We start from the raw sequence: 22,543 nt of genomic DNA on the forward strand, positions 1-22,543 counted from the left end.
CTGGTCCACAGGAACAAGGGCTGGCGCACGTGGCGAAGATGAAGAGGTACTCCCCGCACAAGGAGCTTTAGAAGAAATGTTCATTGTGGATCTCACAATGCCTGTACCTCCTCTTGTGAGAAGCCTTAGTGACTTTTAGACAAGCAAGAGGAGACACGAGACCTAACAGACATGGCAGTCCAGCCCTCAGCAGGACTCAGGGAGTGAGGGCAGTCCACGGAGAACCTTTACAGCGCTCACACTCGTGACCTAGTTCAAGGACAGTCTAGGAAAACCATGTGCAACACACAAGAGTGTCTACCTCTCTGTCCTTCATCAACGATGAGAAACAACTAAACATCCAGCACCAGAGGAAGAGTTAAGAAAAGCATGGAGCACACACTTTGGAAGAGGCTTATAAAGAGTTTGGAACATGGAAATACACCCAAAGTTACATGAAGAAAGCAGAACAGGAAAGTGTACGTTAAGAATGACCTCAACCATGAAAACAAGAATGCACTAAAAAAAGACCAGAAAGAAACATAGCAAAATATTAACAGAATTATAGGGGCCTTAATTACACTTTCCAGTATTTTCCTCAATAAGCAGGTACCTCTTATATCACTTACGTATGCATGTACGTGAACACACACCTACGTACACAGGCCTGGACACGCCATTTTAAAGATCCTCAGGTGGGCCTGGCTGGTGAGGACAGGAACCCTCGTCCCTGCCCCACGCAGACGCCAGTCTCGAGCCCTGAGCCCTCAGGACCGGGAAGTTCCCCGTCTCACTCACTAACCCCCCTTTCCTCTGTGGCCAGCCCAGGTCCGGGCGGGCGAGGTGTGAGCTGGGCTTACCTGTCTCCTCACACCCGTGGACTGCACGGGCGCGTTCTCCTCAAACTTGGCCAGCAGCTGGGTCGCCATGTACTTCACCTTGTTCTGGTTGCCAAGGGCCACATCCACCCTCCGGTCGCTCAGTGTGCTCACCAGCGTAGGCCTTCCTCCTCTGTAGCCCCGGGGCGCGTCCTCCTGGTGAACAGGGGTATCAAGAGCCAGCCTCGGCTAGAGGAGCCCCTGCCCACACCCCAGGGCCTGGCACAGCGGCTGGTCCCTGCTTTAGGTCGAGCTCAGTGGCTCTCCTCAAGGTTCAAATCTCAAGATGGCCTCGGGCCCAGGGGCAGTATGAAGAGGCACTCGGGCTCTTGCTGGTGTGGTTACATCCCAGGAAAGCTGCTGCCCTTCGCCACATATGGGATTCCAAAGAGACAGGAAGGCCCAGAGCACATGTGTGTGTTCCCTGGATGCTCTCCAAAAACTTACACAAAGGCAAAAGGCCACAGAAAGCATCTGTGCGCAACAATTCCCACAAAGAGTGAGCCGAGAAGATCTAGCAGTGCCGATTTGGGAACGAAGCGTTTCAGCCAAGGAGGGCGATTCAGTACAGTCTTTCTGGCAAATTCCAGATATTTCTCACCTCTTCCGACTGGCTGGTCTTTCTCCTCTTCCCAGCACCATCCAAGTCCTTTTCCTTTTTGTCCTGCACCAAGAGCAAAGGGAAACCGCATTCCTCTAGTCACTGCACTGTGCCATTAGTTCTGCAGCTGGAGGAAAAACCCTTCCACTTACCTTGGGAGAGCGCTTCCGAGAGATGGTCTGCCCCAGCTTGCTCAGGAAGGAGATAGGGGATTTAGTGCTGGCTACCAGGACGGCCCTCTCCTCAGCATTCAGGTCCAAGGCGTCTGCGGGCAGAAACCAGCAGTGTCCAAGGACAGCCCTGAGGGTGCCTCCTTGCAGGAGGCTCTCGGAACCTCAGGAAGCTCTGAGGGTTCGTGCACTCTGAACCCGGTAGGAACTCCACAGAGAAAATGCACACGGAGCCCTGGACGCTGGGCCTTCTCTTCTCCATCCATACAAACAAAACCAACGCTTGCCCCAATCCACTTCAGTCACAAAAACCTCCACTTTTGCTTTTCAGACGCTGCAATCTGCTTGCTGGTTACAACAGAGTGCCGAAGCCTCACTTCAAGATGAAAAGTTTAGGCCGGGAGAGAAAGGGAGGGGCATCGGCGGGGAGGAGACGGGACTCGGGTCATGGGTTCAGGGTGTGCTTGTTGATGTCAGAGTTGTGCGTGTCTGTTGTAAGAACTGCATCTCTAATGAGAGAAAGCCACAGATGTCTACAAGTACATGGGCCAGAAGCACTGGAGAATGGTACCTAAACTCTGTGGGTTCCAATGTTTTATTAGTAACAATAGTAATGTTGAAATAATAATTGAAACTAATAATACATTGCTAACATTTGTTTAAGTGCTTCCATTCGCCAAACACTCTCCTTGGCGTATTACAATCGCGCCATGCACATATTATCCCCACTTTACAGATGGGGAAACTGAGGCACAGGGGAGTTAGTGACTTCAGGTGGAGGCAGGGGATGTAAACCAGGTCAGGTGCCACGGGCAACACTTGTAAGCACCATGATGCTTACTCAGTCTGTTTTCTGACAGCCTGAGGGCCAAGGGAAGAGTTTTGGAAACACTAAAAGGTAGGAGAAGAAAGAGAAGTCAGAGAAGGAACAGTTAACAGAAGAAAGAGAACAAAGCAAGTATAGTCCGGGATCACAGAAGCCAAGAGGAAGAGAGAATTTCAAGAGAAAGGACGTCATTCCAAGGGCTGAACAACGCAGAACAGCTGGGTACCTGAGAGGTGAGAGAGGAGGGAAGAACATGCATCTGGTGATTCTTCACGACCACGGCCAACAGTTTTGGCCGGGTTGCAAAGTGTCACAAAGATTAGGCAGTGAGGAAGTCCAGGCCACAGCAAAAGCACCTTTTCAAAAAGTCTGGTTCTGAGAGAAAGGGAACAAGGGTGGTGGAGTCAAGGACAAGGTTCTAGACGGGAATGCTCATGGCCTCCACAACTGCAGGTTTGCTGAGCAAGACCCGGGTCAGAACGACGGGCTGACAACAGTGCAGAGAAGCGGGTCTGCTGGAAGAAGGGGCACAGGGGAAGGAGAGGCAGGGGAGCCACACGGCAGCACCCCTGGGGGGCCCTTACCTCGGGAGGGGAGCGAGTCCCTGAACATCTCGTAGAACTGGGTCAGGTACATCACCATGGACAGCTTGTCCGGCTCCCCCACCGAGGCCATCTCTCTGCCTGTCATGATGGGAGAAATGCCCAGCTCCTTCTCAGCAATATCAAAGGCCAGCTGGTTATTCTTCTCCACATTTTGCTCATCCAAAGAATCAAAATCTCTGAGAAACAGGACGAGGAAAACGTGTCAAGATGGGCTGCTTGTCCCCAGACCAGAAAACACGGTATCACAGAGTCATCATTATTTCTCGGTCTTTCAGCTAAAATCCAGGGTGCAGGCCTCACTGAAATCGGAGAGCAAACCTCTCTCTCTCACTTCTGTCTCCCTCCTTTTACTAATGAAATGCAAATCATCCTCAGGGAGAAGAAAGGATTAACAATCTACCCATAAGAGAAAAGAGGGGAAAAGTTGGAAAACATAACATTTTATCAATAACATAAAATTCTTACTAAAATGTAAGCTCAAGAAAAGGAACTGTTTTTGTTAAGTTTCTCCTGTGCCCCGTGTGTGGTCTGCCTGTATTAAACTCAGGCTCAACAACAATAAAGGTCCTATTTGGATCAGGCTGTTGTCTAAAGGCCTGGAACCATCACCCCCTGTGTCCTTTGGAGCTGACAAGCTGTTGATGTACTAAATCAGCTCTGGTGAATCTTACTCAGCCTTCCCCTCTAATTAAAAGGGAAATTCCAAAACTTTCCTCAGAAGATTTCTCCACTGCTAAATTTCCTAAGTATTTAGATTAACAAACATTTCCCACTGGGTTTCAGGCTTCTTGCTATTCAGTCAAGTAAAGACTGACAGCATCCTCCTTTAGCTGATTTCAGATTAACTGGGCAGGCCTTATTTTGTGTTAACCTGCTGACTCCGCAACCGTTTTTCATTTTTTAAACTCCTGTACTCTGTATGTTAAGCCTACTAAACTGTGGGGGGGCCTCATCCTGAGTGACGTCACGGCAGCTTAAACGGTGCCAAATTAGCTACTCACGGCTCTGGGCACTGTCAGGAGGAAACGCCCGGGCCCCCGGCAGCCTTCGGTCCATTCCCACAGGAGTGTGTCCCCTCGGCACCAGGCTCCCTTCAGGGACTCCTGCCCTCCCCCTTCTGTCCTGACCTCCCTCTGGACTAGGACTGACTTGCCTGGCCCTTCTCCTGAGCACTTCTGTGTCATCCACCGCAGTCGTTCTCAGGCTGCCCCCTGCCCCCCAGAGGGGTCAATAAGCCCTACTCCAAGTCAGTTTTCACCAGTCTCGGCGTGAGCTAAGGGACAAGGGCACAGAGGCCACTTCCGCTTATCAAGCACATCAGCACCCCCACTCCTAAGCACTAGATGAAGCCCCTTTCTTTTATTAACATAAAAGAGAGCCAGATCTTTCAGGACTCCTTAAGCAATCATTAGAACAAAACAAATACACAAAAATGGGCCCGTAAGTGGACCTAGTGATGAAAGGACATACAGCCAAAATGATGCCACATGCTCTGCTCGTTTCCGAATCTTCTTGTTTGGCTTCCATGGTAACGAATGCCTACGGGGAAATCTAGGTGCACCGGTCACCACAGCTGACCTGGGTCATCCTGTCATACTAGTCTGCATTTAGGTGAGTAGAGGATGACCAAAAGAGGAAAAGTCACCGCACAGGTGCGTAAGGCCACCTGAGTGTTAGGGGTGTAACAGAGCACGCTTGCAAAAAGTGCAAGAGACAAGAGACAATGCCGACAAGCCCCGGCGAATGGAGGAAGTGCTTTGCTGGTAGTGACACGCGTGCCTTCAGCCCACACTCCGGCCAGGCTTTCCTCGTGACCAGCAGCACTGGAGAGAGAGCTGGCTGAACGCAGAGCTCTCAGCCTGGGGCCAAGAAACAGAGTTTTCCTTCCTGTGATGTTAACAGGCCTGGGGGTGTTATAACCGGTTTTCCACGTTTTGAGTGCTGAGACTTTACAAACAGCTAATAATTCCTGGATTGAGCTACATAATGCCTAACAGACACAGCTTTAAATATAACTATAAATTAAAATTAGTGACTGACTTCCAGAAGAAGTATCTTATATATATCTCGTTCTAGGAAAAGGTACAGAGTTTGGCCACTTGGAAGCAGGGCACTCGCAAGTCCTGTGGGAATACAGATGAAGCAGAGCCTGTTCTCACATCAGATCAGGGCGGTATCTGTGGATGATGGCACACAGGGCCAGGCCGCTCTTCCACGACATGGTGAGGTCCGTCACGTTCACCCCAGCGTAGCCATCTGTCTGCCGCTGGCACCAACCCAGCAGTTTGCTGGAACGAGCCACAGACTCTAAAACAACAACAATGTTATTATTGGAAGTGCGGTCACCTGGTAGCTTTGATAGGGAATCCACATAACCAGGTTGAAAAAATACTGAAGGCAAGGGCAAAATAGTCGTCACTGGTTTTCAAAAGTAAGAAGCTACTTAACTGGTACCATAAGAGTGGAATTTAATTTAATTTTTTTTTTTGGCTGTGCAGTGCAGCTTGTGGGATCTTAGTTCCCCAACCAGGGATCAAACCCAGGCCCACAGCAATGAAACTGCAGAGTCCTAACCACTGGACTGCCAGGGAATTCCCATGGAATTTATGGTAGACAAGAAACGACCAATTTATCCAGACTCTGAGGTCAACGTCCATGCCCCGTCCATGACAGATCACAAGTGGATGCTGTGGATCCTCTCACGCTGAAGCCCAGGGTCCCGGCCACTCTCCAGGACAGGGACGTACGGGAAGGGTGCCACCTGCTGAGCTGTCACCCTCACACGTGATGGCTCTAAGATTTCCCTGGAGAGTTGTCTGGCAGGTGGCGGAGGAAACGCCTTCCCTTCAAGGTAACATTGGGAGCACCCGAGAAGAAACGTTCCATTCCACCTAGCAGCACGTTAAACACTTGCTCTCACACTTTCCAAGGTACCAAGCAATCTGCCAAGTGAAGAAACTTTGCAGGACCACACAGGCAAGGCCAAGGACGCCAGACCAGGCCAGGCTTGGCACTCAGTATGACAAGTGGTCACATCTTGAAAAACTCAACACATAGACACACATACTGGGACGTCTTCCTGTCACTGATGTTTCTTCTAAACCACGAAGAGCCTTTATAAAAAACCATTTTTCATGATCACATCTGAAGAGCTCTGATATGGAACATTTAGATCAGATTAGATCATTTAGAAGAATCTGTGAACGCCTATTTGTGTCCAAGAAAGTCTGTTCCTTACCTTAAGCAGCTGAAAACACTTAACCTTATACTAAGCCATTTGTACATAACAAATTTGTGAACATAACAAAATAAAAACTGCATATCTAAAAATCCCGTTTCACTTCAGTCTTTCAGGGAAAATGTATCCTGAAATGACACAGAGAACTCCTGCTGGTGTCACCATCATAAGTCTCCTGGCTTCAGAAATTCACTTCATTCAGATGTCTCCCAAGTCTGTGTATCCACTGATCCAATATGTACTGGACGACTTCAATATTCCAGGTTCTAGAATAACAGTGAACAAAGACACACTCTCTGGGCACTTCCCTGGCGGTCCAGTGGTTAGGACTCCATGCTCTCACTGCCTAGGGCCCAGGTTCAATCCCTGGTCGGGGAACTAAGATCCCGCGAACTGTGCGGTGCGGCCAAAAATAAATAAAAGACACACTGTCTGCTTTCAAGGAGGTGACACCCCAGTGGAGGAAGATGAAAATGCTTCCAGCTGCCTGTTGGTGGTCACATCTGCCTTGATATCCCAACAGCATGTCAAATTCAAAATGCCCATGACAGAGCTCAATTCTTCTCAACCCAGAGTCCTTGTTCAGACTCTGCCAGTGCTCTGGCTCCTTATGCTCTCGGCAGCCACTTCTGACGCCCTGCTGCACGCCAGGTGCTGCAGCGAACACCCCGACACGCCCCTGAGTCCTCGCAGCCAACGTGAGGTGGGCATGGTTACCCCCACTTTGCACACACGGAAACCCAAATTCAGAGACGTCACGTATGCTGGCAAGCCACACGCTTCACGGACGGGCACAGCTGGACTGGATGCCGTCTCCCTTCTCATCCACGGCATCAACACCGGACCGGCCAGCCTGACCATTGGCGCACTTCTGAACTACCTGCTCTGCTCCAGTGCCCTTCTCTGTCCCAGTTCACCTGCAGCTGGCCAGTCACTCTCCTTTTAAAGAACTCTTCAGGGGCCTGCACCGCATGAGCTCCGCCTCCATCACCGTGTCCTGCAGCCATCGTGGTCCTCAGCTAAGAAGCCACTGCTTCTTCTGTAAAGCCTTCCCTGAAAACCTTGGTGTGCGTGTGTGCTCCCAAGTCCGCACCCCTGTCCTCTCAACAGCACCGTATCTGATTTCTCTTTATACCCTCGCGACACCTTAGACCAGGTTTCCCACCCTCGACAGCACTGCTGCTTTAGGCAGTTGATCCTTCGCTGTGGGGCTGACTTGTGTACCACAGGGGGCAGAGCAGTAGTAACCCCCCAAGTCCTGACACCCAAAAATGTCTCCAGACATGACCAAACGTCCCCTGGGGGCAAACCACCTCTGGTGAGAACCATGTACATGAGAGCCAGTACTGTGCGCACCAAGAGCTCAGCCAATTACACAGAACGCTCTCGACGGCGGAAAGGCCATTACCAGGACTCACCATTGCGGGCCAATTTTGGGGTAGTTCGGGAATTCACGAGGTTCTCCATCTCCAGATGAATATCTTTTGTTTCTCCAGTATCATACAGATGGCGCACCTGGCAGGAAGTTTACAAGTTGTAAAGAAGGAAAATCACATACCAAGTAATAAATTCCCGACTGAGAGCACACTGACTGAAGTGGAAGGCTGGGGAAAGTGCAGTCAGGAGGTGTAACGCCAACCTTAATCCTTTCTGGGATACGGTGGATCACGTACACACAAATGCGTGTGACCTGTAAGAACCTGTGCTCAGAGACAGCCACGGAGGGCCCTCGCACAGTCTCTGCTGGGCCATTACTGCTGCCCAGTGACAGCAGGTTTCCCCCACAAACACAGAGGCCTAGATAAAAAGTGAATAAAAAATTACTCTAGAACACAGGCAAATACGTTGAATGGGCTGCTTTCTCAGCATTGTTGGGCTCCCAGGGATTATTATGCTTTGTAAAATGTCACTCTCAGTGCAGTAACAAGGCTTTAGACATTCTGAGTTGGCCGGCAGTATCTTTTACTTGCAGAGGGTCTTATCTTTCCACGTTCTCTCAAGTGACCAGTGCTGTCTGCCTGCACAACGATCCTGGGAGCAGCAGGGATGGTGACCTCCATGGTACAGATGGGGAAACAAGTTCAGGGAAGGTGAGCGGCAGCCCCCGGGTCACGGTGACTGGTGGCAGTGACGCAGGTGCCTGCTGCACGTCCTGACTAGAGAACGAGGGCTGAGCTCCTGCACTGTCCACGGGAACCAGGAGATGGGACAGAGCCCTCCAGTCACCAGACAACCCGCTGCCCTAGCTGGTCAGTCTGCTGACGGCAGATGCCTCCCTCAGCCAACTCAGGAAGACGTATGCTTGGATTGGGAAGGAATGCTGTGTGCGCCTGTATTCACAGAGTCTGACTGGTCCTGACCGTGGCTGGGACACGGATGACGGGCCAGGGGCGCTTACCTGGCTTGGCCGGAGGAAGTTGACGTTCATGTTCGGGTATCTGGTGACGGGGTCTATGCTGTACTGGCTGAAGTTCTTGCTCACATTCTCGGGGGTGGTCTGAGGCAGCAACCTATAAATGCTTTCCCTGCAACAATGAACAACAGTGCACTCAGAGCAGTGACAGCACCAGAAGCTCCTCCCTCCCTCTGATAATATTTCTATTTTCTGACAGTCCAGGGTGGGACAAATCCTCCTCCTTGTCGGGTTGCCTCCAACCGCACATCAGCCCTGGCTTCCCATCCCCACCATCTCAATGATCCCACAGGCACCAGACTGTTAGGGGCCAAGGAGAAGGGCAAGTCCACTGCTGTGGGCAGGGAGCCAAGTCTCACTCTACTTTACTGCTGCGCTGTTTTAGCAAGTAGGCCAATGTTTAATTTTTAAGAAAATCACTGATGAAAAAAACTTGCCACCAAATTTACCCAGAGTACCTTAGGCGACAGACTTAAAAATGGTATCGACCACTACTTTCGTTCAGCAAACCCTCTTTCTCTAGCTCTGGTCAAGGCACTTGTTCTTTATTAGCAAGCGAATCCGAGACCTTACCTCATCTGCAATTATCTGCTTCACAATGTCTGACAGTTGAGAGTCAATGTTCACAAGCACTTTGTTGTTTTCCTTTGGATTCGAAGTCACTTTTAATTTCTTCTCCTATGTTAGTACATCCCCTGCTACCGCACTGATTTCATTAGTACAAGTCTCTCTAGTTTAAGGACAGGAAGATTAAATGCACTATTTTCATGTACTGGGTTGGCCAAAAAGTGCCTTCGGTTTTTAAGTAAAAACTAAAGACACATTTTTCATTTTCACCAAGAAATTTATTGAACAATGTATTTACCCTTTTGTTCCACTACCTTCTGCCATTTTTCAGACAACTTCATAATTCCATCTTCCCAAAACTTTTTATCTTTTTGAGCAAACAACTGTTCCAGGTGCCTTTTACAGTCTTCCAGGGAACTGAAATTTTTTCCATTAAGAGAATTTTGTAAAGACCGAAATAAATGGAAATCCGAAGGTGCAATGTCTAGTGAATACGGCAGATGAATCAGAACTTCCCAGCTAAGCTGTAACAGTTTTTGCCTGGTCATCAAGGAAACACGTGGTCTTGCGTTATCCTGATGGAAGATTATGCGTTTTCTGTTGACTAGTTCCAGACACTTTTCGTCAAGTGCCACTTTCAGTTGGTCTAATTGGGAGCAGTGCTTGTTGGAATTAATCGTTTCGTTTTCCAGAAGGAGCTCATGGTAGAGGACTTCTTTCCAATCCCACCATATACACAACATCACCTTCTTTGGATGAGCACCGGCCTTTGGTGTGGTTGGTGATGGTTCTTTTTGCTTGCCCCACCATCTCTTCCATTCCACATTATTGGACAGTAACCACTTCTCATCGCCCGTCACAATTTGTTTTAAAAACGGGATTTTTTGCTACGTTTAAGTAGAGAAACACATGCGGAAATATGGTCAAGAAGGTTTTTTTCGCTTAACTTATGTGCAACTCAAACATCAAAATGATTAACATAACCAAGCTGGAGCGAATGATGTTCAGCCCTTGATTTGCATATTTTGAGTATGTCGGCTATCTCCCGCGTGGTGTAACATTGATTGTTCTCAATTAATGTCTCGATTTGATCACTATCAACTTCAACTGGTCTACCCAATCGTGGAGCACCGTCCAGCGAGAAATCTCCAGCACAAAACTTTGCAAACCACCTTTGACATGTTCAGTCAGTCACAGCACCGTCTCCAGACACTGCACAAATCTTTTTTTTGTGCTTCAGTTGTGTGTTTTTACCTTTCTAGAAATGATAAAGCATAATATGCTGAAAATGTTACTTTTTTTCTTCCATCTTCAATAGTAAAATGGCTACACAAAAATTCACCAATTTTGATGTCTTTTTTTTTTTTAATTTAATTTAATTTCTTTTTGACTGCACTGGGTCTTTGTTACTGCACGCAGGCTTTCTCTAGTTCTGGTGAGCGGGGGCTACTCTCTGTTGCAGTGCCTGGGCTTCTCATTGTGGTGGCTTCTCTTGTTGTGGAGCACGGACTCTAGGCGCATGGGCTTCAGTGGTTGTGGCACGCGGGCTCAGTAGTTGTGGCTCGAGGGCTCTAGAGCGCAGGCTCAGTAGTTGTGGCACACGGGCTTAGCTGCTCTGTGGCGTTTGGGATCTTCCCGGACCAGGGCTAGAACCCAAGTCCCCTGCATTGGCAGGCGGATTCTTAACCACTGCGCCACCAGGGAAGTCCCAATAAGTCTTTTTTAAAATGCAGGCTGATATGACAGCTGTCACATACAATCTAACAAAATTGTTTCGAATGAAGTTAAAGATAACTAAGATGCTACTAGAGCCATCTTAGGGGAAAAAACGAATGAACCTTTTGGCCAATCGAATATTTGTTCATGTAGCTGTCACAAAGGAATCAGAGAGCATCCTTCAATTTTACACAAAGATTCAGATACCATTCATCAGTAACAAATTTGATTTGAAAGGGATAAGAGAACATCACTTAGATTAGATAATCTTTAGGTTTCTATGATTTTTTTTTTTGTGTGTGTGTGGTACACGGGCCTCTCACTGTTGTGGAGCACAGGCTCCAGACGCGCAGGCTCAGCGGCCATGGCTCATGGGCCTAGCCGCTCCACGGCTAGGGCACAAACCCGTGTTCGGACCGGGGCACGAACCCGTGTCCCCTGCACCGGCAGGTGGACTCTCAACCACTGCACCACCAGGGAAGCCCTAGGTTTCTATAATTTTATGAATACCTATCTTGCTTTCCCTCTCCTAAATATAAAAACATCATTAATGAAGAAGGAAAGAGAAACCTGAACTCTGCCTGAGGAGCAAACCACTGACCCTTCTGTGTCACCGCAGAAGGACGCCCCTCCGGTTACCTCTCTGCCAGGACTTCCAAGGGGCTCCTTCCCAGAGACCAACTGCGCACCATCCAGGCCGAGTCCATAGCAGCTAGAAAGCCCCGGGCTATTCCTGTTCCCATTGGCCAAAAAGGCTACAGAAACAGAAAACAAAGAATTAACCTGAATTACCTTTTAAAAGAGAGAAACTAAACTAAGGAGGAGAGAAAGAGTTTGCTGTTGAAGAGCAGCTGTACCCTGCCCTTCCCTTCCCTACTTCACAACCTGCAGACGGGCAAGTCACAAAGCCTTCAGAACTGATACCCACAGTGGCAAGCCTGGGCTCCCCGTGGCCTGGGGCCCTCCCCTGTACACTAGACCGTGTGGCAGTGCAGACACTCGCTCCCCAGCTGGGACCCCAGAGCTGCCCCTCAGTGCGATGCCCCCTCGCCAGGCCTCCAACCCGAACTGCCACCTCCCGCTGCTCAGCACTCACCTCCAAAAGGCTGTCCCCCACCAGGGCCACTAGCAGCTGGTGGCCACCGTGCTCCCGCACCAGGGCCGCGTTCTCGGAGGCGTACATGCACGTGAAGTCGAACATGGCCACGTCGGGCTGCCCGTAGTGGTTGATGGCGAAGTCCAGGGAGGGCAGCTGCTGCTGGGTGGAGAAGTCGGCCGCCTCCCGGGCATAGCTCAGCAGGGCCTCCTGGTCCACATTCTCCCGGGACAGTAGGAGCTCCGTGTCGGCGTAGTCCTATCTCCAGAGGGAGAAGAGGCTCGATGGAAACGCCCAGGCAGGGGCGCCAGAGCCCGCCGGCCACAGCCATGCTGCGCGTGCCAGACGGAACCTAGTTCTGCAGCCTTCCCCTCCCTGTTCCCAAAGCAGTCTTCTATGCAAATTCAAAAGAAAAGGGGGGAGGCTGTTTCTAAAGGAACACAGGTTTTGCCGCCTAGAAACAGAGCACCCGCTTTTCCATTTACTTGGAACAAGTCACTGCTTCTTCAGTCTAGTCCACTCCACCTCACGGAGTTGCTTTGAATACCAAACACAATGATTTAATGTGATGACGCTCTGTAAACTGAAAAGCATTCATAGTTCAGGCTGCTATCAGCAATCACCGTCTTCTGGGCAGCAGCTGGACCTACACGGGACACTCAACCTTGCATAGCTCATCGAACCCAAAGGAAGAACCTGAAAGCTTCAGTGCCAGAGGGATGAGGAGGTGGGGGCAATAGGAGTCCTGGGGGCCGGAAAGAAATACACTGAAAAGTGGAACAGAAGTCTTCAAAACAATACACAAGATTCTGAAAGTCCCCATAGTAATCCACCAGCAAAGAAAAACAATGATGAGGGAAAAGGGCTTTCCACAGAAAGGGTCGAGAAACTCCCTTTCTGTTTTGGAGGCTCTGGCACACTGAGCCAAGTCTTTCTTCTCAAGTGGGCCCTAAGCTTTCCAAGTGCCCCTGATGGTACTTTCCGCTGGCACTACAAGATGTAAGAGCCAAACACATACTCAGGTTGGTCCTGGAAACTGTTCGTTCAACACTTAGTAAGTGGCCACCATGGGCTCTAAGTCTTAGCTTGGTCCCAAGGCATACCCGTGGGTTCACCGGCTATTTCTTACTGATAGAGCATCCGACTAAATATATCTTGCTCATGCTTTTGGCAGAATGGGCTGTGCCCACTGCTCTGTCCTGTTCTCCTCACACGCATAAGGGGCCACGGGGCTGAGACACAGACACGAGGTCCACGAGCTCCCAGCTCCCCAGCACCGCCTGCAGACAAGGCAGCACCATAACTCAGACTGCAGTCACCCGACTCATCATCATCCTGCAAAGACAAAGGACATCCTGAAATTCAGCCGCCAGTCTGCGCTGGGAACTGCACAGGCCTGAATCACCGCATCTGGTGCCTCTTCTCTCCACTCATCACACAGGGACAGTTAATTCTCAAATCCAGACCAACAAGACCAAGTTAAGACTTAAGAAACTCTCCTTAAGGAGCCATCCACCTGTGGTTCTCTGCGTCCACATTCTGTCATCATCCCAGGGACTCTCATACAATTAGTCATCTGGAAAAAAGGCTTAGCTGGCCCTGGCTCTGGGTGAACAAGAGCCCTCATTGTCAGGCCATAAAGAGGTCCAAATATAGCCTGATCCAGGCACTGTAACCATACCTGCAGTAAAGCCAGAACCATTCTCAGGCTCCCATAAACACCAGTTTTTGCTTCTTGGTCTAACTCCCTTCCCTCTATAACCCCCTCCTAAAGATGACCTACTAACCAACCAATAATCGGTCATATATGGAACTCATCATAACCACAAACAGAATCACCTGAAATTAAAATGAATATTTATGCATGAAATGCTATGTGAGATTTGCTTTGCACAGCCCCAAGTGGGAGTGGGGAGTGGGCTGGGGTACTCCTGGGACAGTGCTGGCCACATGCTGACAACTGCTTATGCTGGATAACAGGCACATCGGGGTTCATTACACAAGTCTCTCCACTTTTGTTCGTGCTTGAAATTTTCCATAAAAGATTTTTTTTTAAGTTAAACTAAAAAACATCAGAGGACTACAAAGTACATGGTCCCAGGAGATGAGTGAGGCACTCATTTTCATCCCCTTGCATGAAAAAACTCATCAGACAATAAAATTCTTTCTCTTGGTAATCACATGACCCAGTACAACATAAAAAGCGGTTTAAAAGAAATCCGTGACTCACGTGCAGTATCACCCCTTTGTCCAGTAAACTCTGCTTTTTGGCTGTCATAACAAAATAGTGTGTGTCATCTTTGTAGTAGACGATGTTCTCCAAATCGATCCCTGCAACAGAGAACAACGTGCACATAAGGGTCTGCTGAGATGAAGGTGGGTTAGGCAGCCAGAGAGACTGTCCTGGCCCACAGAGGCCAGGGTTGCGGAACTCCAGACAGGGAACGAGAAAATGAAAAAGGCACCTGAGCCTGATCCCTCACCTCCTGCACATTTGTTCATGAAAAGGGGGGGAGCTCTGGTTATCCTCACACTGCTCTGCATTCACCTGACACCCTGTTACCCTGGCAACAGCAATCAATCAGAAGCAGAAACACAAGGATGGGAAGAAAGGAGAGGTTAACCTCTAGTAAGAGGGTTTGAGTCAGTTCTCCGGTTAAACCTCTTTGATGCTCATCAAGGCAACGGGGGAATCTCCTGGACTCTCACGGGCAGGACAGACAACTGGATGCCTGGAAGTACAGAGTGCACTACTGGCTCTTTAATTCGATTAACCTGAAAAACAGATGCAGTGGGAAGAAACCATGTTCTTCCGGAAAATAGGTAAGTGGAATTTGCCACACATTTTTATTACAGCAAAATGTCTAAGTGAATCCATCTATTCACAAGCTATCATACAACAACCTCATTTCTATCTAGCACGTGGTTTACTTCAAAGCCAAACAAACTCAGGAAAAAGAAGACACACTCAACACCTAGAGTCAGGTTCTCAACAAACCAGAGTTCCCCTCCAACAGCCGACGGTGTCAGGCACCACCATGCAGAGCCAGGCAGGGGGAAGGGCTGGAGGAGCAGCCCATCCCTGCAATGAGGACAAAGGACACCCGAGTAGGAGACAGAGACACAGAAAGCATAACGCTCAGAATGAAGCACAGGAGTGAAGAAGGAGCAGACGGGCAAACAACACAGCAGTTTCACTGATGACCCCCCCTGACCAAACCCTCCAAGAGAAAGATCACAAGCGGTATTTATATTTCTATCCTTTTTGCTGTGGAGGCATTGACACCAACCTGTGGCTTCCCTCAGTTCCTGGAAAAATTTTTGGTTGAATATAAAAGCCACACCACTGATCTCTTCCACTTTTGCTTCTGCGGTTGTATTTCGGTTAATAAAATTTGCTGTAATGGCAATGGCCAGTTTGCCACGAAATTCTTTCCGACGAAATCCTGGAAGGAAAGAAATTTTCAGAGGTGGCAAAAGCTGGCTAAAGAAGGAAGATCACGTCACACAGGTGGGGCGCTGAGGAAGACATGAGGGAATATGGGGATGGGAATCAATGGGAAGGTTTTAGGGCAGCTCTCCTCTATCTGGAAATAAGGTGTTTACCTCCCAAAGACTGTAACAATCCAGGAAAGACGTCAGTCACCCACAACTAGCACACCGCTGGAAATCTGACGGACCAGAACAGTACTCAGTACAAGGGGTTCCATTTCATAAAAAGGGACGCCGTCTGCTTTAATAACTTAGGTTTAATCCTGCAATGTTCCCTGCTCACGGGTGGCTTGTCTCCCTGTGCCCTGGAGAAGTGGTCCAGTACCAGCTGGCGGGGCGAAGGTGGGGCCTGCCGTTCACCCAGCCTAGGCAGCGCACGCGTGAGGATTCTCAGGAGCGGGGCCTCTGAAGACACAAGCTCTTGGCAGGGTTCCTCCACATGAAGCAGGTGAAGGAGACAGGAGCACTACCCGTACCTTCCAAGGTGTTCCTGCGGCCATCCCCTCCAATGATCACTTCAAACTCATATTCTGATACAGGATGGGTTTTGGGGTGCACCAGGGCCCGCCAACCTATCCCTGCGGACGGAAGTCAAAATGAAGGTTATCACCCAGACCCATTCATATATCTAAGACATCTCTAGGTACCCAGGTGTGCAGACTGCACAAAACCCCACGCCAAAAACACACCAGGCATAAAAGCATGGGGTACAAACCAAAGAGAGAAAGAAGCCTCGAGGAAGGGTCACAAAGGAACGTCCTCACCACACGACTTCCTATAACAAATCCAAGCCCTTGTAATGTCTAGTACTATGTCAGAGGCCTCCTCATAAGTCAAAAGTTCCTCCAAAGACACAGGCTGTGCAAATGGAGACACCCCTTTAACTAGCTCTGAAAACAACCCTCAGATTCCTCTCTTCTCCCTGGATCTCATCTTTCCTCACCTCTTCAAGGCCCTTTTATCCCTCCTTCATTTGTTCACTCACGTTCATTTTCCTGGTCCTCAGGAGGCTCCACAAGTCCTTGGAATTCCACATTGACATGGATTTCAATGCCTAGGATCAATGCTACTTTCAAAAGTATTAGTTGAAGCTGACGGATACCTGGGTGAACAGGAAGATTACAGGAGTGAGGGCCCACCGGGTAGAGAGGACAAGTCAGCATCACTGCACCAGTCCCCCCGTCCACCAATGCAGAGTTTATCCAGATGCTCAAAGCCACCTACAGCAGGCGGCTCTTCCGAGCCATGCTCCATAGCGTCTTCTTTTCTTTCTCAAGGGCAAATACAATTCAGTGCAAGAGGTGTTCTAGAGAGACACACAGCCTACCTCTCAAAAGCTCCGAGACAGAAGGAGACTCTCCCTTCCATCCTCCCTGACACAGAGCCACAGTGACCGAGCAGCACCTACGATCCTGACAGGACTCACCACAGGAGGCAGAAGACAGGCACCCAATTGGATACAAAGGTGCTGCTTTTTGGGGTGCTTCCAATTGGATACAAAGGGCTGCCTCACTTCCTGAACTGCCCACGGCATCTCTCTCTCAGCCTGTTCCCTCACTGATCTTCACACTCTTACACGCTGAGAGGGGATCCCTCAAACCAACCTTAGTCTCTTACCATTCCCCCCCCACCACTGGTCTACGGCTGCAGAAACTAAGGCTCAAAGTAATTGAAAATCTTGCTCATTATCATAGTGAGACTTATTTATTTGTTCAGTGTCCAATGAATAGTTCCCAGGTGTCAGACACGGATGGCCCCAGGTACACTGAGAGAAAGTCTGGGCCCTGATGTGGGACCCTCTCAGCTCCAAGACAAATCCTGCCACACACAAGGCAGACAAGTCCGCTGATATACTGACCTCGGTCTACTGTTAACACCGACTGCCTACAGGCTGTGACCAATGAGCTAGGAATACGTGCTAATCCTCCACGCAGCCGTCTCAGCTATCTCCCCCACTTCGCACCGTTCCATGTCACACTCCCAAAGACTTGTTCAATCCCCTGCTAGCGCACATCTCATTCCTGCAGATGGCTGTTACCCATTGCAGCCCGACAGATGCACAGAGGGCTTCTGCTGCCGGTGGAATGTGGCATCTGCTGGCCAGTGGCATCTGCTGGCCAACTGCTTCAAAGAGCAGTGAGTAGCTGAATGTTTACAGGACACATCTGAGGAGCTCAGAACAACAGTTCCTTGATAAGGCTGTCCTGCAATCATTAATGATGATCAACAGACAAGACTTCAACTTCATAATGTAGACAACAGTCTGTTCTGAACCGCTTTTCAGAGCGGCATGAAAACAAAAGCACCGTCTGCATTAACTTCTACTGCCTCGATCACAGGCCCAGGCTGAGCTTGGAGGGGACAGGAGGAGAGCAGGAGCCCTCCACGCTGCAGACCTCATGAGAATCACTCGGCCAAAGGGATCCCACTATCTACTTGCCACTCACAGCCAGACTAGGAGTCTGCTTCTTTCATCACTGTGGCTCCCCAGGACCATCCCCAGAGTCTTTGTTCTCACATTAGGAGAGTACCCACCTAGCATATCACAGCAAGCCGCATACCTCGTGCTTCTCCCATCGGACTAAGAGCCACCAGAGGGTCAAAGCCCAAACTGGCAGTCTGTTTCCTAGCCTGGCCCCAATCCTATCCCACCCACTGCCGGTGCTCAGTAAGCGCTCAGGATGTTAGAATTCCTTAATCTAAACTCATTTCATAGGAGACACCCTGGTAGTTAAGAATCTCAGGTTACAGAACCACTGGAGGGCAGGTATTTTGACTCCAAGCTGAGTGTGTTTTCTACACAATAGATACTAAGGATGTCAGGACACACTGGGCTTCTGAGTACGAACTCCTCTGGTAATCTGCCTGACTCTTTCTCCTGAAAACTGAGTAGAGGGTAGGGGTGGGATCCTACAGAAGAACTGATTTCACTTACTGATGTGGTCGATGGCTCCAGCACAGAACTTGCCGTAGAACTTCTTGGCACCCAGGCCTCGCAGGTCGTGTATGGTGAATGGCCAGAGATGCAAGACATTGTTGCGGGAGAAGGCATCTCGTTTCTCAATCACGACCACCTTAGCTCCCAATAAGGATAAATCGATGGCTGTGCGGAGACCGCAGGGGCCAGCTCCAATGATGAGACACTGAAAAACACAGCTGCTTTCAGGGCGAAGGCAGCACCTCTTGAGCGCATAACCACCATTCCCTAAAGCCCCCCAGTAGGGCTACTCTCCCCATGACCAAGAAACCTTCAAACCCATCCGGGTCAGAGAGGAGTGCCTGCAATGGCTTCAGAGAAAAGCTGTGGGCGCTCTGGATGGAGGAGACTTAACTGTAAGTGCTGGACAGAAACTCAGACGTGGCACCTGCAGATCACATTTATCTGGGTCCTCACATCAACACACAATATGAAGATCACATCTCATCTCTCAACAACAGGAAAAAACCTTCTCGAAGGTTTCTAAGTCAAGCAGATCTCTGTCCACAGAGGCACAGATCATTAAATACAACACCAAGCAATTTTAGGGTCCTGGAATGGACCTACCACTTGAGAGACTCCAAGGTGGTAATTTTCAAGAGCCAAAGTTTTATGTGCAGAAAAGAGTTCTAAAATCACCAACTTTAGACTGAAAATCCAGGGAAATGATCTTGAAGATCCATATTCTAGAGAAGTACTCAGGGTGAGACCACACACTTATCTTAACTAGTTGGCATGCACGTTCAGAAGAAAGACATGCACTGTTTCTGGCTTCCAATTCCTTTTATTCTTTTTTCTTTTTCCATATGAATTTATTTATTTATTTATTTATATTTTTAATTTTGGCTGTGTTGGGTCTTCGTTGCTGTGCACGGGCTTTCTCTAGTTGCAGCGAGCGGGGGCTACTCTTCGTTGTGGTGCGCTTCTAATTGCGGTGGCTTCTCTTGTTGCGGAGCATGGGCTCTAGGTGCGTGGGCTTCAGTAGTTGTGGCTCGCGGGCTCTAGAGCGCAGGCTCAGTAGTTGTGGCGCACAGGATTAGTTGCTCCGCGGCATGTAGGATCTTCCCGGACCAGTGCTCAAACCCATGTCCCTTGCATTGGCAGGCAGATTCTTAACCCCTGTACCACCAGGGAAGCCCCTCCAATGCAGCCAAAAATAAATAAATAAATATATATATATATATATATATATATATATATATATGTATGTATACGTATGTGTGTGTGTATATATATATATATGTGTATGTATATATATAAAACTCTAGCGTGCACTTGAATTACTTGCGTTTTGTGGATGAATATCTACCCAAATGCAAACCAACACAGGGCAAGTTAAGGCTCTCGAAAGGACAGTAACAACAGTCACAAAGTCATCTGCAACTTCATTTCCCTGCTAGCTTTTCCGAACTTCTCACAGAAAGTGCTCTTACTAAGGAGGAGAGCAGGAATGTATTACCTTTCTCCTCTCCCCACGCCTCCCCCTGCACAGGTGACTGGGCATCTCGGGTCTTTGCCCAGGCCTAACCGTTTCATGGAAACTCTATTTCTCTAGATTGTGAAGAAAGCAAAAGAAATACTTTGGTTTACAAAGCCCTTGCTTATCAAGATAGAACTCTGGAAAATGGATGAAAGGAGGTCTGAAGCCTGTGGGAAAAAAATCCCCAAGTTGGCAAATACTCTACACCTTACCAGAGGCTGAGTCTGGAACAATGACTTTGCCAAGCGCTAGGCTGCCACAGTCAGACAGGACACTGATAGGGCCTGGCTACCTCTTTGTTCAGAGGCCTGCATCCTCCTAACAGTCTGAGATCCAACTAGAGCCTCAGCAAAATCAAACAACTCCTATGGTGTTTGACTGCAGGGTTGTTCTCAGTAGCTGAAACCCCGAATGTTCCTATGTGAATCCACGAGATAAAAATGGGGCACACAGAACAGTCGAATGAACGAACACAGGTAGCGGATCCACAGAGTTCTGCCGCAGTGTGAGCTTGACGGCCTCCCTAGGCTGTGGCCTCATCAGGCTACCTCCACCCAATGCTCTCTCCTTCTCCAGCTGAGTCCCTGGGTCAGTGCCCAGGGCCTGGGCGGCTGCCCCTACCTTAGTGTTAGTGCACGCCTTTCCCTTCTTGTAGTCTTTGTGGCTGCCCCGCTTGTCCAGCTTTGCCCAGAGGGCCTTGGCTCTCCAGTAGTTGAGCTTGGACTTGAGCTTGTGGTAAAAGGAGCGGTGGTCCTTAGGCTTCAGTTCCAGGTGGTTGCAGAGCTCTTGGAAGGCCTTGAGTGTCCCCTTGCAAGTGGTGGCCTGCACGAACCGGTCAAAGAGGATGTGAGCCCGATTCGTCGCCTCGTTCTTACGCTCCTCCATGTCTCCCCACTCTCAAGCCCCTGACAAATGGGGCGGTGGGGGGGCTGTCGATCCACCTGACGCCGTCACGTTAATCTAATAAAGAAAGAAAGAGGAACGGTTAGCAAATCCAAAGCTGCATCTAGAAACGTTTTCTAGGAGACATAGCTTTTCAGAGTGCACTTCCTAAGTGTTGCAGGCACTTGTTACACAAGCGTGATAAGCTGCCCGTCCTCTAGACTCCAGGCACCGTCTGAGACACCGCGGGCAGAGAAATGAGGAAGACTGCGGTTGCTTTCAAGGATCTTACAGTTTAGTGGGTGAACAGAAGCTTAGATGTGCCCTACTAAGTGTCAGAGAGAGAGAGGCTCAAGGGATGTGGGAACGCAGGGGAAGAGCACCTACATCATGGGGGAGGGATCCTCATCCAGGATGAGCCTCTGAGGGATGACATCTGAGGGTTTCAGGATGAATTAGTGTCAACCAGGCAGGGAGGAAGCACAGGACGTGGAAAAGGAAGTAAACTGGAAGGCTTGCAAGGGACTCTTACAGATGAAAGGGTCAGAGATGTTTCTTGTGGAGTGAGTGGTGAGCCCAGGCTGAGGGATTACAAACAGAAGCCCTCATCTGTGGCGGGTTCCCTGTTACAGCTGAGCTGCCTTAGTGGAGGGGCTCACTAGGCAGTCGGCTGAGTCGGCTCGGGGGCACAGCACACAGGTGGTAGCTGACCTGTGAAGGCTGGTCAGATCACACGGGGGAGCCCTGGGCTCTGGCGGAGATCTGGACTCAGCGAGGGAGGAGCTGGCAGCCAAGGACGAGCGTGCTCTGAAGAGCTTCCGAGGCACAGCGGAGAGGTCTGAGAGCAGAGCCAAGGTTGGCGTGTAGGGACCGAAGTCCTGCCATGTGGACGGCATGTGGCAGGTAGGATTTTACAGTCATTCCATTTTGCCCACAAAGAAACCTGACAGCAGTAATGATGCCGTCTATACCTCCCACTTATCAAAAACCTCCAGCACCTACCCACCTACGTTTGCTGGGAGAAGCTTCAAGAAGGGAGGGGCCCCGCAAGCACTCCTTCACCCACTCCCTGCCTTGGGTCTGTACCACACTTACTTGTCATCACTGCGGAGAACTGCTGCTGGGGGCAGGAGGCAAAGGGCCAGAGGCTGGAACAGGGCAAGCAGAGAAGCAGGGCAGGGCAACAAGACGAGCAGCACCTCGGCCCTGGGTCCACATGTGCCGGGCCTGGGCTGCCCCACTCGGCCTTGGTTCTCCCTCACGTGAGGTGAGAGTGGATGCCCCGAGTTCAGTGTGGGAAAACCCTCCCAGCCACAGGACTCAGGCCCGGGGCTCCAGGCGACTTCCCACCGGGTGACAAACAGGGCTGAGCCCGAGCTCTGCTTTAAAGAGGACCTGCTCGTGGAGATGGCAGGGGATGGAGGAAGGGAGCTGCTGACCCACTGTGTTGGGGGGAGGAGGGGTGGAAGTGAGGAGTGACCCGCTATTTAGTGAACCAGCCCAGGGCAAAGGGAGCCACCAAACTATGTGCTGATGAGACCCTCTGCTTGCCTCCCCAGGCCTGGAAGAGCCCCACGTCCCGTCCTGAAGCTCTTACAGGCGGGAGAAGCCCCCTTGGGAAGC

The 22,543-nt window shown here is 49.8% G+C and overlaps 1 protein-coding gene across 2 annotated transcripts in view; it reads right to left on the minus strand.

Moving 5' to 3' along the window:
- MICAL3 (microtubule associated monooxygenase, calponin and LIM domain containing 3) overlaps positions 1 to 20,923 on the minus strand; it is a 98,392-nt gene extending 77,469 nt beyond the window's left edge. For both annotated transcript variants that reach the window (XM_065886646.1, XM_065886647.1), the window contains exons 1-15: positions 20,660 to 20,923; positions 18,517 to 18,724; positions 16,567 to 16,683; positions 16,058 to 16,159; positions 15,380 to 15,535; positions 14,320 to 14,420; positions 12,090 to 12,347; positions 11,633 to 11,748; positions 8,696 to 8,822; positions 7,716 to 7,812; positions 5,219 to 5,366; positions 3,039 to 3,235; positions 1,611 to 1,723; positions 1,459 to 1,521; positions 840 to 1,013 (exon numbers count right to left, since the gene is read on the minus strand). In XM_065886646.1, the coding sequence (XP_065742718.1) occupies positions 840 to 1,013; positions 1,459 to 1,521; positions 1,611 to 1,723; positions 3,039 to 3,235; positions 5,219 to 5,366; positions 7,716 to 7,812; positions 8,696 to 8,822; positions 11,633 to 11,748; positions 12,090 to 12,347; positions 14,320 to 14,420; positions 15,380 to 15,535; positions 16,058 to 16,159; positions 16,567 to 16,683; positions 18,517 to 18,724; positions 20,660 to 20,923 (2,241 nt within the window). The remainder of the gene's footprint in view (positions 1 to 839; positions 1,014 to 1,458; positions 1,522 to 1,610; positions 1,724 to 3,038; positions 3,236 to 5,218; positions 5,367 to 7,715; positions 7,813 to 8,695; positions 8,823 to 11,632; positions 11,749 to 12,089; positions 12,348 to 14,319; positions 14,421 to 15,379; positions 15,536 to 16,057; positions 16,160 to 16,566; positions 16,684 to 18,516; positions 18,725 to 20,659) is intronic.
- Between the last annotated feature and the right edge of the window lie 1,620 nt (positions 20,924 to 22,543).

Source organism: Phocoena phocoena, chromosome 11 (genome assembly GCF_963924675.1).
Source record: "Phocoena phocoena chromosome 11, mPhoPho1.1, whole genome shotgun sequence".
NCBI classification, from domain to species: domain Eukaryota; kingdom Metazoa; phylum Chordata; class Mammalia; order Artiodactyla; family Phocoenidae; genus Phocoena; species Phocoena phocoena.